This window comes from Dermacentor variabilis, chromosome 9 (genome assembly GCF_050947875.1).
Source record: "Dermacentor variabilis isolate Ectoservices chromosome 9, ASM5094787v1, whole genome shotgun sequence".
NCBI lineage: Eukaryota > Metazoa > Arthropoda > Arachnida > Ixodida > Ixodidae > Dermacentor > Dermacentor variabilis.
In genome coordinates, this window is record NC_134576.1 from 65033644 (window position 1) to 65053469 (window position 19826).

Here is a 19826-nt window from a genome sequence, read left to right on the forward strand (position 1 = left end):
AGAGGGCAGTAAATAGTATATAATAGGGCTGAGTGAAGTTAGGAGGCCGAAAGAAGCATATACAGTGCTAAAAAGCGGGCACGTCCTGTGCTACCGGGGCTTAGCGGAGAGACGAGAACTAGGAGTCGGATTCCTGATTAATAAGAACATAGCAGGTAACATACAGGAATTCTATAGCATTAACGAGAGGGTGGCAGGTCTTGTTGTGAAACTTAATAAGAGGTACAAACTACGTTTGTACAGGTCTACGCCCCTACATCCAGTCATGATGACTAGGAAGTCGAAAGCTTCTATGAAGACTTGGAATCGGCGATGGGTAAAGTCAAAACAAGATACACTATACTGAGGGGCGACTTCAATGCCAAAGTAGACAAGAAGCAGGCTGGAGACAAGGCAGTGGGGGAATATGGCATAGGCACTAGGAATAGCAGGGGAGAGTTATTAGTAGAGTTTGCGGAACAGAATAATATGCGGATAATGAATACCTACTTCCGCAAGCGAGATAGCCGAAAGTGGACGTGGAGGAGCCCGAACGCCGAGACTAGAAATGAAATAGACCTCATACTCTGCGCTAACCCTGGCATCATACAAGATGTGGACGTGCTCAGCAAGGTGCGCTGCAGTGACCATAGGATGGTAAGAACTCGAATTAGCCTAGACCTGAGGAGGGAACGGAAGAAACTGGTACATAAGAACAGTGGCGTAGCTAGGTCGTCTGGCACCCGGGGCCCTTAGCTCTTCTGTCACCCCCCCCCTCCCGGGTGTAGTCGAGGGAGGCGAGGATATCGTCAATTTTCGGGTGTCTTCAGACGTATATGACACCCCCCCCCGTACTGGCCCCGTGCATCCGCGGCCCACGGCCCCCCGGCCCCCCCCTGTTGCTACGCCACTGCATAAGAAGCCGATCAATGATTTAGCTGTAAGAGGGAAAATAGAGGAATTCCAGATCAAGCTACAGAACAGGTATTTGGCTTTGACTCAGGAAGAGGACCTTAGTGTTGAAGCAATTAACGACAATCTTGTGGGCATCATTAAGGAGTGTGCAATAGAAGTCGGTGGTAACTCCGTTAGACAGGATACCAGTAAGCTATCGCAAGAGACGAAAGATCTGATCAAGAAACGCCAATGTATGAAAGCCTCTAACCCTACAGCTAGAATAGAACTGGCAGAACTCTCGAAGTTAATCAACAAGCGTAAGACAGCTGACATAAGGAAGCATAATATGGATAGAATTGAACATGCTCTCAGGAACGGAGGAAGCCTAAAAGTAGTGAAGAAACTAGAAATTGGCAAGAATCAGATGTATGCATTAAGAGACAAAGCCAGCAATATCATTACTAATATGGATGAGATAGTTTAAGTGGCTGAGGAGTTCTATAGAGATTTATACAGTACGAGTAACACCCACGACGATAATGGAAGAGATAATAGTCTAGAGGAATTCGAAATCCCACAGGTAACACCGGAAGAAGTAAAGAAAGCCTTGGGAGCTATGCAAAGGGAGAAGGCAGCTGGGGAGAAGCAGGTAACAGCAGATTTGTTGAAGGATGGTGGGCAGATTGTTCTAGAGAAACTGGCCACCCTGTATACGCAATGCCTCATGACCTCGAGCGTACCGGAATCTTGGAAAAATGCTAACATAATCCTGATCCATAAGAAAGGGGACGCCAAAGACTTCCGTCAAACAAAGGACCAGGCAGGATTCCGTAAAGGTTACTCAACAATAGACCATATTCACACTATCAATCAGGTGATAGAAAAATATGCGGAATATAACCAAACTTTATATATAGCTTTCATTGATTACGAGAAAGAGTTTGATTCAGTAGAAACCTCAGCAGTCATGGAGGCACTGCGGAATTAGGGTGTAGACGAGCCGTATGTAAAAATATTGAAAGACATCTATAGCGGCTCCACAGCCACCGTAGTCCTCCATAAAGAAAGCAACAAAATCCCAATAAAGAAAGGCGTCAGACAGGGAGATACGATCTCACCAATGCTATTCACAGCGTGTTTACAGGAGGTATTCCGAGACCAGGATTGGGAAAAATTGGGGATAAGAGTTAATTGAGAATACCTTAGTAACTTGCAATTCGCTGATGATATTGCCTTGCTTATTAACTCAGGGGACCAACTGCAATGCACGCTCACTGACCTGGAGAGGCAAAGCCGAAGGGTGGGTCTAAAAATTAATCTGCAGAAAACTAATGTTTAACAGTCTCGGAAGGGAACAGCGGTTTCAATAGGTAGTGATGCACTGGAAATGGTAAGGGAATACATTTACTTAGGACAGGTAGTGAGTGCGGATCCGGATCATGAGACTGAAATAATCAGAAGAATAAGAATGGGCTGGGGTGCGCTTGGCAGGCATTCTCAGATCATGAACAGCAGGCTGCCATTATCCCTCAAGAGAAAGGTTTATAACAGCTGTGTCTTACCAGTACTCACGTACGGGGCAGAAACCTGGAGGCTTACGAAAAGGGTTCTACTTAAATTGAGGACGACGCAACAAGCTATGGAAAGAAGAATGATAGGTGTAACGTTAAGTGATAAGACAAGAGTAGATTGGGTGAGGGAACAAACGCGAGTTAATGATATCTTAGCTGAAATAAGGAAAAGGAAATGGGCATGGGCAGGACACGTATTGAGGAGGGAAGATAACCGATGGTCATTAAGAGTTACGGAATGGATTCCAAGGGAAGGAAAGCGTAGGAGAGGGCGGTAGAAAGTTAGGTGGGCGGATGATATTAGGAAGTTTGCAGGGACAACGTGACCACAATTAGCACATGACCGGGGTAGTTGGAGAAGTATGGGAGAGGCCTTTGCCCTGCAGTGGGCATAACCAGGCTGATGCTGATGATTATGATGATTCTACCCTGCATTTTTTTCTGGTTTTCCTGTTGGCTGATATACATTGGTTTCGTTGTGTGTATTGTTTTGTATGAATGTACTCATCTATTGAATGTTTTAGTAGTGTTCATTGATGTGACTATACTTATATATATATATATATATATATATATATATATATATATATATATATATATATATATATATATATATATATATATATATATATATATATATATGTGTGTGCTGAACCACTTGACCTGCTTATCAGATTTTCGACAATCGCCGACTGTGTTCGCCGTATATATATATATATATATATATATATATATATATATATATATATATATATATTGGTGGCGAGGAGTTACGGAGTCGCCATCCATCGGAAGCGGCTCGCTGGCGTAGTATGAGGGATCACGCGACGCAGCGCTCCTCATCGGTTTTGCTGTCAGCGCTCACTGAAAACACCACGCGCGAGCTCTCCCGGACATTTCTGTAAGTACTTTCGAAACGAGAGAAGTTTTTTACTGTCTAAATAATAATCTTGGGCAAACTGAAAGCACAGAATCGTTTACAGATGCTATCTGTTTACCGAATACGTACAGTGAAGGCCACTGCGCGCGGTCGCCGCGATGGAGCCTCGCGAACTGGCTTCTTGCGTGAAGGTAGCCGAACGCTGGAAGTAAACTACGTGAAATATGTTGTTAAAGTGGGCTGTCTGCATAACCAAAAGGGGTATAACAGAATGAAGCCTCAATGCAGGGATCACACGGGTTTGCAGCGACCGACTGCGCGTCTGCATGCATGTCCGCGCACAATGTTTTGCTTTCGCTGTGAGTTCGTTTTCGCACCGTGCCATGAGCTTTAGGTCGCAAAATATGAGCATTTGACAGTATATAGGCAACCATTGTTGCGTGGGCGCTATCAGAGCTGTTCAAAATAATTTCATTGTAGAGACTTCGACGCATGCGGGGACTGATGTGCCGTCACGACGATTCAATCTTTTTTTTTTCTTCTAAATTCTTGGACGTTTCCATATTATTTTCCGAGTTGCGTCACACTGTAAGTTTACCGGTGTTCTCAGTGTGCGATTCCCGCTGGTTCTTTTTTGCAATCCAGTGCAATAATTCATAACACGTACAAGCATGACCATATGCAATGTCTTTTTTTTAATGTGCGTCTTACCGCTCCCTTTCCATTCCAGTGAACTTGCCAGTATCTATAGCATCGACAAGTTCATAGACCAAACCGTCATGACATTAATCGGGCAGCGGACTCGGGCGAGTGTCTCAGTGTGCGTTTTCCGAACATCGCAGACCCGGCGCCGTGGCAGAAATCTTCCTCGCGTCTGTGCTTGCTGCATACCCGAGTTGTAGCCGATGACTGTTTTCCGGTTTTATGTTTCGCGAGCCGAGCTTCACGCAGCGTCTTGTCCTGCGGCTACGTGTGAATAAGACTGACACCGGGCTCCGTTGCGTACGTCCGGCACTGCGGCACCGAGCAGTAGCCTACCATGTTGCGCGCCTTCAAAGGCAGCCACTACCTATTCAAGTGCTTTCAAGCGTTCTATAGGAGACAATCGAAGCGGGAAAATGTCGCCACTAAATGAGGACCGCAGCGTATGAGGGAATTTAAACTCGTTTTCAGCTCGCTTCGGCGCTCTCGAAGGAGCCGACGCGGCCGCTATGTCCACGTGATCCCTGATAGCACGTCAAGCCGACGGTGGCGCCAGCTTTTCCAGTGGTGGAGCTCGAGACCAATACATAAAGCTAACCCACTTGGCTTGCTGATCAGATTTTCGACAATCGCCGACTGTGTTCGCCGCCATTGTGCTTCGAGTGTAACTTGCTTTTCAGGGCACAAGTTCCGCCCAGTGAAACACTAGTTTCACCATTAACAGTTCAGAGAAATCGCTGGTGTCTGCCACAACGTTTTAAAGCTTTCACGTCGCGCATACGTTAAATCAGATTACACATGGTTCGGCGACAACCAGACAGCGGTTAGAACCATCGATGCCATTTGAGAAACTTCCGATACATGCAGGCGTGTCCTGCTCTGTGCGACAACATTTGTTAGGCGGTGAAACGTGGTCACCTGATAAAGATAAGCATGTACGCTGGGACACGTTTTACAATTGACCATCCCAGATTATACAAGCACCATCAAAGTGCTACGGTATATGACGCAATGTGTGCGAGAACATCGCTCTCCCAATTAGAGATCTGAGCGTTAGTGGCGTTAGCGTCCTGCCACCATCAAGAATGAAAATAGTTGCCTAACCAGTGAAGCATAGCCAACATGCGAGTTAAAATGAAATACACCGAAATTTAAGAATGAGTGTCTTGTCCAACTTTGCGCTATACTTGGGTATTACGCGGCACAATCAGCTTGCTAATGTGAGGGAGGCTGTAGTGAAACGTTTAGGTTTCGCACACTCTTAAAGTAGTTGCGCCTTTTGGTGTGTAGATTTATCCCACAACAATAGTAGTCATCTGCCTTGCCCGGTACTTCCAGCCACGAACGACATGTGTGTTATCAGCGTGACATAGCGTTCTCGACAGGAAAGTAGCGAGCGCAGTTTTTTCTAGAGTGGATAGGCAAGCAAAACATGACGATTATCGTTCTGTGCCAACTATACAGCCCAAAGGGTGCAACACCGTCGTACTTGTATTCGTAAAACCGATGGATTTCCAAGAGACGGAAGGCTGTACTGAAGTAATTGATCATTGATAGTAGTTGATTTCAGTGATCATAACGCAATCATCCGCAGAGAACCTCACTTGAACATGAACTTAAAATGGTTGCACTGTGAAAGCAATGTGATAATTAAAAGGTACAAATATTAGGGTCTAGGAACGCTCCCTTTAGGATCAAAACAAGGTCAGAAGCTCCACTCAATCAAATATAATCAACCTATCCTGTTTTGTCTAAGTTACTGTAAAAAGTAAGGAACAACCGTTACCAGCTGTGCGACTGCGGAAAACCTTTTCCTAAAACAGTGATGTAGAGGGTGGTTTATATAATTTAATAATAGTTAGAGAAATTTGCAAGTAGGACGTTCGAATAAGGTACGTACCCGCGGCAGCCGCGTCCCCTGCTGCCACAATGATGAGTGCGAGGACAACGAAAAGATAATGAAACTAATTAACACGAAAATCAGTGGTAATTATCGCACATATTAAGTTCTCAATCGAACATCTCCAGCAATTTTTGCTGCTTGGAACTGTTCAAGCCCTCTCATAGATCTCTGCAGTCACTTCAGAATGGCTTGATACTGAAACAGCTGAAGATACACGGAACGGTGCAAGATATCCGTTTATTTGTGAAAGAAAAATGCGTTGCTCGGTCTTTGTGCCCTCTGTTAGCAGAAACAGCAGATGGCGTTCTTTTGCTGTAACCCAATTATAGAAATGGGGGAAACTCGACATTCTTCTGAATGAGCTTAATGTGTTAAGGTCGGAAGCTTCATAAACCAACCTGTCCTGTCTTATCTAGGTTATTCGCAAAAGAATGAACAACTGTTACTAACTACGTGGCTGTGTAAAACTTTTTCATAAAACAGTGCTACCGAGAAGAAAACACGCCCTTGTCTTTTAAATACTGAGTCCACTCAAGCATCGTACGAAGAATTTATTAAAAGAAATTTTCAAGTGGCACACTCGACTAAGCTACTTACCAACAGCCGCAGCCGCTCCGGCGGCTATGATGAGTGCGAGGAGAAGGGAAAAAATAATGAAACGAATTAAAACGATCATCAGCTGTAATTATCCTATAATAATTTCTGACAACATCTCGAGCAAGTTGTGCTGCTTGATATCGTTCAACCACCTTCAGAGGTCGCTGTAATCGCATCAGAGTGACTTTATACGGCAATCACTGAAGATACAAGGAACGGCCCAAGATATCCGCTTGTTTGGGAAACAAAAAACGGCTGCGTTGCTCGCTCTCGATGCCCCGTGTCAGCAGAAAGAACACTGCCTAATAGATTTAGTTCGAAGTAGAAATAAAAACTGTCAGTGTCCGTAAGAACAGCACTAGGCTATAGCGTTTTTGGAGCTTTATTTGTTTTTCTTATTTTAAGACAGCCTACGAGACATTTTTCGAATCACTGCGCAAGAGACGTTATCTAAACGGACATCATTTGTAAGCAGAACTAGTGGCATTCGTTTAATGAAAATATTCGTTCAATATACGTGGCATATACCACATACGTTCATATACGTTCAATATATACCTGTGGCATAGATGGGCAGTTCAGCGTGAAGCGCTTAGTGACCTTATTCCCCGAAGATGATGCCAATTAGAGCGTTGCTCAGCCTGCCTATTGGATGCACACTCGTTGCAGCATACGGACCACTTCGTTGTTCCCTATGTCAGTGCATCTTGCAGTGCCCCACACTACGTCATGACTAAGCAGGCTGCACCAGGGACCCCTCTTCGTGACTGTGCCACCATATTCATCACGACACTGATAAGCAGAGCTGTCGTAGGCGAGCACACTGAATGCGAGCAGACTATACAGTAGGCAGTGGACCCAGCTGCGCACATGTGTACGGCGCTTGCTATGTGCACGGTGGGGCTGGAGGGCGCGCTCGTTCTCGTGCGCTCCCGCCTTGTTGTGCCACGTGTTGTGGGGTGGTTTTGTCCCGCAGGAACAGTCGACAAATCCAAGCGACGAATTTCGGAGCGTTAACAACACCTCGATACTAAAGGATGTCTAACAAGGAGTCAAGTTCGAGAGGCTGGGTGGTAGGTTGGCCGGGAGTACAGCGCGCAGGCGTAGCTTACGTGTGGCCTACTTTCGCATGCTTAAAACTACTCGAAATGACCGAGACTTGCCAGCGACGACATTTTTTTTTTATATTTGGGGTTTTACGTGCCAAAACCACTTTCTGATTATGAGGCACGCCGTAGTGGAGGACTCCGGAAATTTTGACCACCTGGGGTTCTTTAACGTGCACCTAAATCTAAGCACACGGGTGTTTTCGCATTTCGCCCCCATCGAAATGCGGCCGCCGTGGCCGGGATTCGATCCCGCGACCTCGTGCTCAGCAGCCCAACACCATAGCCACTGAGCAACCACGGCGGGTGGCGACGACATTGATATTAGTGAAAGTCCAGTGAAAGTCCAGTGAAAGTCCATTAGTCCAGTGAAAGTTTCATTCCTGCATATATACAGGCGCGCGCGTCCGAGCAGATTGTAACAGGCTTCTTCGTCAAGTACTAAATCCTTGTCACACAATTTCTGTCTAGTTAACCACTTCAAATAATATACAACAGGAAGCGCACCGATATAAGCGCCCTTCTTGATTGATGTGAGCTATCGGCCTAATAGGCACAGGGCGCATGCAGCAATGCCTAGTAGCGCGCCGAGTCTCAGAGTCCCACGAACGGCACCTGTAAGAACACTGGCATGCGATCGAGACGGCGTTGCGAACAAGGTCTCTAAAAGGTAAGCGGCATTCCTCCTCTCCCGGCCTCTCCTTGTCCTGGCCTTCTCGCAGCTCGTCCTCGCAGTTTTGTCGCTCGCTCAGAAGCCGCGCATAGATTTACACGAGATGAGACATAAAAGCTGTTGCTGGGTGTTTGCTCATAAATTCTTACCATATTTAATGCTTTATTATTTTGTGCTGTGCTAGAAGACATGGAACACTGTGATACTGGTAGAAGCAGATGTTTCTTTGTGCTTTTTTGGCGCATAACTGCGCGCTTGTTTTGCTGCTTCGGGTTGGCTGTCTGCTTCCAGTTAAGAGAAGGCTTTTTAGGCTAGTTTGGTGGGTAAATTCCATTTAGTGTCGAGTACTAGCACAAAAATCACAATTATTTGTCTCGCCAATAGTGTATACCTAGTGTACACGATGTTCATATACGTCCCAGAGCTTTTGTTTGAGTGTTATGACGTCCACGGTCATGCATTGTACTCGTAGGCAAGAACACTCTCACGGCCTGCACATATAAACCCGCATTGCGAGTTATTTCTATTGCATTGATCAGATTATTTGGTTTTCTAAAGGCAGTTGCCCGGGCTGAAAGTGCTGCGATTAAGGTTTCGCCGGTACACGAGAAAGGAGGTGCGCTTCCGTGTGTGCAGCACTATGCAGCTACCGATTCAACAACTCGGATGCGTTTGCGCTGCTCGAAGTGCGTACGTGTGTACTTGCGAGTATCCAATCCACTGTTGTGTGTCCAGCTTGTGCTGTGTCGTAATTTAATAATCTCAGTACTATAATGACCGAACGCAACGCGCGTCCCATATTCGCCTGAATAACGCGAGCGTCATGTAGAAACCTGCGCGATCAACGCAGAGCATCTTAACTATTCTTGTCTTTTCGTCATGACGCTGGCATCTCTTTATGCAGTGAAACTGGTCCTTCGCTTTCATGATAAACTGGTGCCGCTGACTCTCAAGCGCAAACGTCACAGTGGAACATGTACGTTATTTGTGAACAAAGCGTATGCTAGGACGAAAGTTGCACATAGAAATGGTTTCCATCAAGGAGCGCTTTCCCCCACTGCGCAGTTCCAAGTCAATGAGCCAACAAACTCGTGCACCACTTCGCAGTCCTGCAGAGACCGCTTACTGTAGGAAGCTTAATCATAAAAGTCAATATCATTTACACTGGTAGTGAACAGGTTGTCCTCGCAAAATATATTTTCAACGCCTAGCAAAAGTATGGACTGACAAAGCTACCCAATCTCAGTGCGTTTCCAGCACGATATATGACAGAACACAGCCTACGCACTCCATAGCTTCATACACCTGTTGACAATAGCGCGATCAGGAAAACAAATCCCCGTTAAAATAGGGAAAAGCTCCATTCGTACACCTTTGCACATGCATTTCTGTTAAAATCAATTCCTAACATAAAACAGAACAAGAACCGAGTTCTTCAATGACGCGGTTAGCCACGAAACTTAGCGAAAACATCTGAAATCCCTCGCGAAAGCCTCGCAGCTAAAACTCGAGACCAATTGTCATGGTGGTGAGTGCACCGAGACGCGGAAAGAAGGGAAATATAGCAAAGGGCTTAAAAATGCCACGTGACGGCGCTCAACCAATTGGGAGACGCAGACCTGCCTCCTCGCGTGCTCCTCGCAGCAGCGGCGGCGAAAAGCGTGTCGCTACCTTTTAGCTTTATTCAGGGACTTTAGTTGCGAAGGGTACAGGGCACTTCCAACGGCACAAGCAGGAATAAGTTCAAAAAAATGGTCCTCCTTCTCCTTCTTTATGCAGTAATATAGCAATGCGGTTTTGAATGCCCGGCAAGCCGGGAAACACTTGTTCCTGTGTCAGTTCCTGAGAAATTCACCGCTTGTTAAGGCAAGTCACATTCAGGAGCTCGCGTATTATATACAAGGGATTCGTATACACAACGACGGCGAATTGCGACGAAAATTCCCCCCGTTAACCAAGTCGCCGTGGCAGGCTACGCTGTACGACTGCAGCAGTTAACTTGCACATGTTATTCTGGTGCCCGTTAACATTGTCGTGTATTTAAACATGCAGGATGGTGATGACACGCAACGTCCTGACGAAGGGAGACCATTTTATTTTAGTGACTGACTTTTGGGTTGGGTCAACTGAAATTTGCGTGTGAGCCAACTTGAAATGCCGGGTGCACCAAATTGAAATTTGAGGGTGGCCCAACTTGAAATTTGGACATGGGCAGAATTAAATTTGGCGGTTGGCCTGCTTGAAATTAGAACGTGGGCGAACTGAAATTTGGGGTTAGGCAAAGTTCAAATCTCGGGATGGAACAAGGAAAATTTTGGGTTCGCCGGGGGGGGGGGGCAACTTAATTTGAGGATGGCCCGTTTGAAACCTAGGGGCAGTTGAAGTTTGGGAGCGGGCCAACTTGAAGCTTTAGGGGGACCCTATCTCCAGTTGATCGCTGCCCAGCGTCCTTCGGGTTAAGAAGACCCACCGGGCAAGCGAGGACCTTGAGACGCTTGGCGCGTTTTCGTTGGTCCTTACCGAGGCGCAGTCAGAGGGCAGGCTAGAGTTTCCGTGTACAAGGACAGCGCGTACAACAAGTTTGCGAGAGCGACAGCAAGGGTTACATGGCCCATTACCGCCTAGACAAGAAAATGCATGTGCGCTCCGAAGCGACGTCATCACTACGTCACGTGGATATGGCCACCGGAGGCGGCGGTGAGATTCATACCATGGGTGCGCTTGGAGCGTTCTTGCACGAACGTTTGCGCCCGTGGTGGCACTGTGCCCGTGGCGCGCTGGACCGCTGTGTTCCAGTGCGGCCGTTGCGCGGGCATGTTTAGACGCGTTTCTAGGCTTGCTTGTGTCGCGTGCTTTTCAGCCGCATTGTACGGGGATGCTCTGCCTGGCTGCCATGCCATGGTCTCGCAGATTTGCGTGCGCTAATCTTGAAGGCCATAAAGCGCCGTGCGACTGGTACCTTGCCATACCTATGGATGACGCTCGCCTCGGACGCATCGCGGCCAACACAAGAGGCCGCCTTTCTACCAAGCATAACGTTCTACGCCAGCGTATCCCGGTAAACATTACGGTTACATAAGCTGCAGTTGCCGGAAAGCGTGAGAAGCACTCGTGGATTTAGGCATGCTCCCGCATAATCGCTCACTCTCCCTACCTGCTGTCTCTCAAAATCCTGTGCGGGAAAAGGGACAGGATGGCACTTGCTCTGCATTACAGTTCGGGTGACAGCAGGAATAAATCGCATTGCGGTTTAATTTTGACGCCTTTTCAAGCCGGCGTAGCCTGTGTTGAGAAGGGGGTGCAAAACGATTTGCTCCTGTCGAGCGACTGCACTGTTCATCCCCGACCGATACATTGCTTCGACGCAGCGCGAATGTTACGAACAAATGCCGTTAAATACATACGTTGGCAGAACGAATTGCAACTAGACCTACGTTGTGAAGTACCATTTGTTCAACATAGCCATTTCAGTTACCCTTGTGCCCTGCCGTGAAGATACACAGCAGGCGGAAGTGGCAATGTCCCAAGTTGCTGGGTATGAGCAGTGCACGCTTGCCGGGCCATCCTTGCGAATATCGAAAGTTTGCCGTAAATTTTGCACAACTCTTATGTATGTTAAGATGAAGCTTGAGCTGTAAGGCTTCTGTAAAATACGTGGAAAATAAGCAATCCTACTTCTAGCCGTTGGTAGCGAATTTGGGATTCAGGCCGTTCATTATTACATAAAAATTGCTTAATGTCGCAGATGTTCAGGTAAGCTATCAAATTATCGACAGTGAAAATGACAGCGCAATTGCATCTCATAGTACCTCTAAGACAGATCACTTTGGTGTAATATGCAGGACTACCAAATAAACCACGAATACGCGAGTCGCACAATGGCAAAACCTTAAACATTGTAACAAATTCACGCCACATAAATTATATTAAATTTACCTGCATTGAGAGTTGTGACAGATCCAATATCCATAACTGCAATTATCTGTTCTAGGTGCCTAGGTGCGCATTTGTAAGCTTCGTGCTGTTTTTCAATCTTGCGAACTTCGGAAACTTTTGTAAGAATTCAAGGACATAAATGTATATACCGCTTCCAGCAGTCACTAGAATATTTATTGAACATGTGAATACTTAGTAAAGTATGAAGATAATAATAAAAATGAAGATAATATAAAAAATATTTATTAATTTATTCGGCCAATTCATACTGGCGGTACTGCATGTTTCCATAACTCAGAGAATAGTAAAAAGCTCTTGTCGCGTATTGCCATTACTGCTATCTCAAAAAAGTATTTCTGCATAATCGGCGGCGTGGGAGTTTGTGCCGAGCAAAAGCTTTCAAAATTTGGAGGTAGGACGCTTGAGCCAGGGTACTTACCCTTCTCAGCCCCGGCCGCAACGGCTAAGATGAGGGCAAAGAAAATGATTTAAAAAGTGAAACGAATAAACGATATATCTCATTTTCAGTCGAACATAATTAACATTTTCTGCTTCTTCATGTTGTATTGGCTGGATGGCGTCCGTGTTATGGAACCGTGATAATGCCTCGTTTATTACGAAGTTATAGGGCTTAGATGTACTTCATGGGTATGGGAAAGTTGCTTACTTTAAATAAGAGCAGGAAATTTAGTATAAAGTTTACAGCGCGTCTGAAGCTTCGGGATGACGTGCTTTTTTATTAGCGGTGTGGGAGAGCCTGGGGGGGGGAGGTCTGCCGATATTTTGATCGGATGAGCAGCTTTGCACTGTATCACCTCGAGGGCGCCAATGTTCGTTCTTGTGTAAAAGTCCCATGTAATGTACGCGTATTGCGATTAATATCGTGTGGTGGATGAATAAGCTAAATGTTGAATTATGGTGGGGCATGCTTTAGTTTATGGCTTAGTAATGCTGAGTCGCAAGTGTCACACATATGCGAGTTCGAACATAGGTTTCTTATAATTTCCGTACCTCATAATCAGATTGTGGTTCTAGCAAGTAAAACCTCGCAGTTTAACTTGGTTGTAGTTACACCTCGATCACTTTAATTCGTCGACATGATTTGTCAAGATTCTGCCAACAGACGCAAGGTTGTACCAAAAGTAAGTTTTATTGTGGTTCTAGCAAGTAAAACCTCGCAGTTTAACTTGGTTGTAGTTACACCTCGATCACTTTAATTCGTCGACATGATTTGTCAAGATTCTGCCAACAGACGCAAGGTTGTACCAAAAGTAAGTTTTGATTGGCGGAGTGATTTTAATGACATCGTCTGCAAACAGTTTGAATTGAACTTTAATTTGTTCAACTAAGTTAACAATGTCACCAATAAAAAGTGAAAATATTCTAAAGGTCGTAGAACGGTCCCTTGACGTGATCCCAAAGAAACGGGTATTGAGCTACACACGCAGAACTGTCGATAACAACAAACTGAGCGCGGTTAGCTGTAACTCAACTACCCAGGAAAGAGGGAGAAAAATCTATAAGCTTACCATTTGAAAAAGGTATAAAGCCAAAAGAAATATCAAGGAATCAATGTGTCCTGCTTGATCTAGGATACTGGCAAAAGAGTGAAAAAGCGTCACCAACTGCGGATCTGCTGAAAACCCTATCATAAAACAAGGGCTGCATAGGGGAGAAGAATCCCTTGTCTTTGAAATACTGAGTTAAAAAGTTTCCGACACTGTGCTCAAGCACGTTCGAATGAATATATGCAGAGAAATGTGCAGGTAGGACACTCGACTGCGGTACTTACCCGTGGGCATTCCCGTGGCCGCGGCTATGATCGGTGCGAAGACAACGTCAGAAAAATAAGAAAGAACGAAACAAATTAAAAAGAATATCAGTGATTATTCTCGCATATCTTAATTTTGCAGCCGGGACATATTTATCATGTTGGACTTCTTTATACCATTCTAGCTATCTCAGACATCGCAATCATCACATAAGAATGGTTGATAATATGATAACATATGATAAGATATGACAACGTGCTGTGCAAGATATCAGCATATTTAAATAAGAACGGATTGCATTGCTTGCTCTTGATGGCCTCATCTAACAAACTCCACAATACGAGCGTTCGCTTAATTTTTAGGAGGCCGATTCAGAAAGTAATGCACCCAAGCCCACTACTTTGCCAACTCATTATGAATGCACTCCAGAGTAACTGAGCAATCCATACCATCCAGTGGTGAAGTCCGGTTGAAAGAGCGGGCTCTACTTGAATTTCTGACTGCGGAAGGTTGTGCGCCGATCAACATTCATCGCCGTCTGACTGCAGTTTACGCAAGGTGTTTGAAAGACCAAAATCGAGCCTCAGCAAGTCTTCAGGACAGGACCCAAGTTGATGGTCCTCAAGGGCCTCTGATGTGGATCCTCAACATTAGATGGATAAGTCGATTGGGGGCTCATGCAGGATCAAGCAACACGAGATCGTCCCAACATTTAAGAAGCACCTGCGTTACGAGAACATTTGCACTCGCTGGGTACCACGGCAACTGACGACTGTCATCAAAGTGTCCAGGAAGCGTATCCAACGAGAGCAGATCTTTTAACGCAGGATGTCCTCAATGATTTGGTGCACTGAACCAAAGGAAATGGCGAATGTTGTTGGGATCTCGTGTTGATTGATCCTCGTCCACCTGATGTTGATGATCCTCATGAGGGGTCATTGCGGGCCGTCTACTTCGGTACTCACCGTGAATACTTTATGCGGCGGAGTTTTGATATTTCACAGTCCTTGAACAACTGCGCACAGATCTTACGCACGTCTGTAACCTACATAAGACGGCGATAAAATTTGGTGGGCACACAACCTTCCGCAGTCAGAAATTCAATTACAGCCCTTTGTTTCAACCGGACGTCGCCACTGGATACCATGAGTTGCTCCATTACTGTGCAACGAGAAGAAATTCGAAGGTGAGGCAGTGACTTTCAATATCTTAAACATCAGTGCATTAACGATATACAGTTCAAAATGTTTGCGATACTATTATCAAGGTTGTTGGAGGCTTTACTTTCTGAATCGCCCTCGTATGGAAAACTAATAAATTTACTTCATCACTACAAAACACTATAAGCGTCCGTAAACAGTGCTAGAGTGCAGCGTGACAAATTATATGTCTAAGCATATGTCATCTGCGAAAAAAGCATTTCACGCCTTCAAAAGATTAATTACAATGTTATCTTTTGTTTTAGGGCTGTTTTTATACACTTTCTAAACTATTCGTTCACTTTAGGCGACTACAGCAGGCGTCCGCGATAAGGGTGCCTCGCCATCAGAGCCACTTGTAGCATAGATGGGCGGCTCAGCGTGAAGCTCCAAGCAACTTTTCCTTATTCCTACAAGCTGATTCCAATTGGAGCTTTGCACATCCTCACTGTTCGTGACGCATTCGCTACAGCATAATAATAATTGATAGTTCATGCCAGAACGACCTCAAGGACAAAGACTGCCACGTATTTTGTATTCAGTGTTGACCGGGGTTTCCGGCCGTACGGACCGCTTTGTTGCTCACTATGACAATGCCATACGCCGTCACACACTGTGTCGCAGCTAGGTTGATTGTAATGGGAGCCTTCTCTTCATAGTCCTGCATGTGTTTTCAGGGAAATATGCCAGAATTCGTTGCGTCTACGTGGCAATTCCGAACATATCATTGAATAAATTAGTTAGTTTGCCGTCCTAAATGAAGTACGCTTCGCAGACTACACATCCGTAATGACCTAAATGAACCAAATTCACGAGGGTTTTCGGAATAAAATTAGCCATAACTTAAAAATATAACATACTTGATGAACTCCAGTGTAGGCGCCTACTATAGGGTGCGGAGGGGGAGGGCAAAATCTCCCCCCCTCCGCCAATGCCGAAGCAAGTATCACTACCAAAGTGTTCTGTTAACCGCATTGTTTGAGGGTTCTTTTTAGCTACCTCTAATTTCTCGCTCAAAATTTTATTGCGACTAAGCGCTTTTTCATTATTATTGGCGTGGATGTGCACGGCTGTTAATTCACGCTTTCGCTTTATTTCTGAAATCCTGGCAAACGGAGGACACGCGCGTTACCCAAGCGCAAATAAAGTGTGTATAAATATCCAGGGCGTCCCAACTATCATCAACTATCAACTATCAGCACTAGAGACGGCTGCTTAATCTGTATTTTCTCACTTCAACAATTTTTTAACTTTCACTGTAAACACCCTTTACATGCACAATATATATCAATATACACACAGACAATGCTTATATTTGTTGAGAGAGAAGGAGGTAGAAATTTATAAGGTATCGATAGCATGTTCACCTCGCTTCAAATTTTTCTTGCGTGCTTTTTAGACCCTGAATAAAAGTTGCACACTTCAGTGACCCCTTCGACATTCTTTTATCAACGGCGTGTGAAATGCACGTGAATGACAAGTTGTTCAGTATTGCATCGCTTTCCATTAAACAATACTAACGACTCATGCAAAAAATACTGTTCTCATAATTTAAAACATTTATTGGGGATGGAAACATCAGTTGCACTCAGAGGTTATAGATACACACGGGGTGTCCCGAGTAAATATCATGTACTCAGATTTAAAAAAAAAAAGAGAAATTGCGTTACTCGAATAAATCCTAGTGCATATTGTTTCCGGTAACGGGGAGCAGCTACAAGTAATATTTCCATTACCGAGATTTAATAACGTAATTGTAATAATTTATGGAACTCGAGACGTGCTATCCTAATTATCAAATTGTCGATGAGGCATTAGTAGGCACAGACAAGGGACATCTAATTGCGGTATCTCCAGCGACGTACCAATTGCGCACTTATTTTTCCCGACTTGTGAATTGATCCCGTGAAATAGGAAAAAATACCGCGCAGCAGCGGCACCACACACATCGTAAAGCCAGCGCCCTCAAAGACGCTCCACCCGAGTCGCAGTGCGCAGTTGCCCACGAAGCTCGAGAATCGCACCTGCATGAGTGGAGCAGCGCCGCGAACAAGTGCTTGCACCTCGCACCGAGGCTGTTAATTTGCTTGAAAATCTCATTTGCCATTAATATATCTGATGCCACTCGCTGGGCAGGCTGATCGCTGGCATGCACAGCGTAACAATTTCCGCGGTTTCGTCGCTGAAATCCTTGAAACCGATCAAAATAAAGCAATCGGCAGCAAGGGCCCTTATGCCTCCGACGAGACGCCTCGGATTCTACGCCACGAACGAGAACACTGAGTGCAGCAGCAAGCGAAAGAGCCGCCGTGAACCTGGGTGTCGTTGCCGTATTTGCTTATTTGGACAGTGTTTCCAGCACGACTATTAGATTCTGGAGTGGAGAATAGGCGAAGGGGCGCCATTAGCCTTATGAGGTAGCGGGCCGTTTATGGCGGTGGTAAGAGCACTGGCTGAAGATTATTATGCAGAAGACTAAGATAATGATGAACAGCCGGGCAAGGGAACAAAGTTCAAGACAATGGGCAGGTCATGTAATGAGCGGGTTTGATAACCGTTCGACCATTAGGGTTAGAGAGTGGGCACCAAGAGAAGGGAAACGCAGTCGTGGATGGCAGAAGACTCGGTGGAGCGACGAGATTGGCAAATTCGCGGGCGCAGGTTGGAATTGGTTTCCGCAGGACAGGGGTAATTGGAGATCGCAGGGAAAGGCCTTCGTCCTGCAGTGGACATAAAACAGGCTGATAATGATGATGAGCAGGATGATGTAGAAAAGCACTGGCATGCGATTCTGGCGGTGGAGCGAAGCGTACGCGTGGCTTCCTCCCAGCAAAAGCAAGGAGATCCTTCTTTCCTCCTCGAGCAATTAAAAGCACTGCGGTTTTCAATGCCTGCCCAGCCGGAAAACGGATGTTTGTGCGTCAGCTCTTGGGAAAGGTCGTCGCTTGTCAAAGTAGGTTACGTTTGTGGGCCCACGTAGTACACAAAGCGGAAAACGAGTAGCTAATTGCGGCGTAAATGCCCCCGGTAAACAAGGCTCACCGCGGTATAGGCTACGACGTACAACTCCAGCAATTACTTTACGCTGCCCGTTAACACTGTCGCGCGTCATGTATGCTGGCGAAACCGCACATTGTCGCCACGAAGGGAGACAAACAGTTTTGTTTTGTTTATTGCACTAACATATCCATCTAAAAAAACTGGCCCTTAAGAACTGGCTTCTTTCAAAAAGAGAAAGGGAAAATAATGTGACTGTCTTGGGCAGTTTTATTAAACATAAAACTGGTGTAAAATTCCTAATTTCAAGAAAACAACTTTCACGTTTACAACTCTGTACCTCGGCAATAAAAACATGGTTGCAATTCTTTCATTTGCATCCATGGTAAATCTGAATCAGAGCAATTGGATGTAAGATACATGGCTTTAAAATACACCACTAATAAATGAGTCTCCTCTGGATGTATTGACGGATGCAATGCACAGAACTGCGTTATTTGCTCTACGCGGAGAGCTGGGAATTTGCTGACTTCGTGTTCCATTGTATCAATTTCCATTATCAATTTCTGGCAATTTTTTTGAAAACTCGAAGCCATCCACTCGAAACCATAAATCACTTTCCTCCTCGTGCAATTAAGGGCGCTGCGGTTTTCAAGGCCTGCCCAGCCGGAAAAAGGATGCTTGTGCGTCAGCTCTTGAGAAAGGTCGCCGCTTGTCAATGAAGGTTACGTTTGTGGCCTCAAGTAGTACATAAAGCGGAAAACGAGTTGCTAATTGCTATAGGCTATGACTTACAACTCCAGCAATAATTTTAAGCTGCCCGTTAACAGTGTCGTGCGTCATGTATGCTGGCGAAACCGCACATAGTCGCCACGAACGGAGACAAACATTTTTGTTTTGTTTATTGCACTAACATGTCGACCTAAAAAGCTGGCCCATTAAAAACTGGCGGTAGAATTTACCGTTCTCTCAAATGGCGCCATTCCTATATTTCTTTTTTCTATCTTCATACGTAATAAAAGCATTCATTTGTAGGGCAAATGCTGATCATATTGGCAGTGACGCATATTTTCTTGAATCTGAGAAGAGTAAAAAACTTACAAAGTGCGCATATTTCCTTAAAATCAGATGAATAAGATGAATAAGAGATATCGAGATATCTCACAGAAGCATTTCTGCGTTTACATGTGTTTGAATTACGCGGCGTTGGAGTTGGGGTTGAGCTGAAGCATTGCTAATATAGGCGTAGAAAGAGAAATTTGGAGGGGGCACCACTCGTGCCAGTGTACTTACGGGCGCCAGCCACGACGGTAGCGACGGCTATGATGAGTGCGAAAGCAAGGGAAAAAAAGAAAAGATGAATAAGAGATATCGATGATTTTTATCGCATATCTTAATTTCCGAGTCGAACATCTTTAGCATTTCGTGCTTCTTATGTAAATCGGGGGGTTTTAAGTTAGACGAGGAACCTTACTCATCGTTTTACGCCTCGTCTGAAGCGTTCGGATTAGTGCTCTGAGGGAGCCTGTTTACCCATATTCTGAACACGGTGTTAAATGTTATATACTGGTTAACGACTATACAGCTACATACCTCACTGTATGAAAAGGATTA

The 19826-nt window shown here is 45.2% G+C and overlaps 1 protein-coding gene across 1 annotated transcript in view; it reads right to left on the reverse strand.

Moving 5' to 3' along the window:
• Positions 1–19522, reverse strand: part of LOC142592761 (uncharacterized) — a 205765-nt gene extending 186243 nt beyond the window's left edge. The window contains exons 1-2 of the mRNA XM_075704421.1: positions 19506–19522; positions 14037–14060 (exon numbers count right to left, since the gene is read on the reverse strand). Coding sequence (XP_075560536.1) covers positions 14037–14046 — 10 coding nt within the window. The 5' untranslated portion in view covers positions 14047–14060; positions 19506–19522. The remainder of the gene's footprint in view (positions 1–14036; positions 14061–19505) is intronic.
• Between the last annotated feature and the right edge of the window lie 304 nt (positions 19523–19826).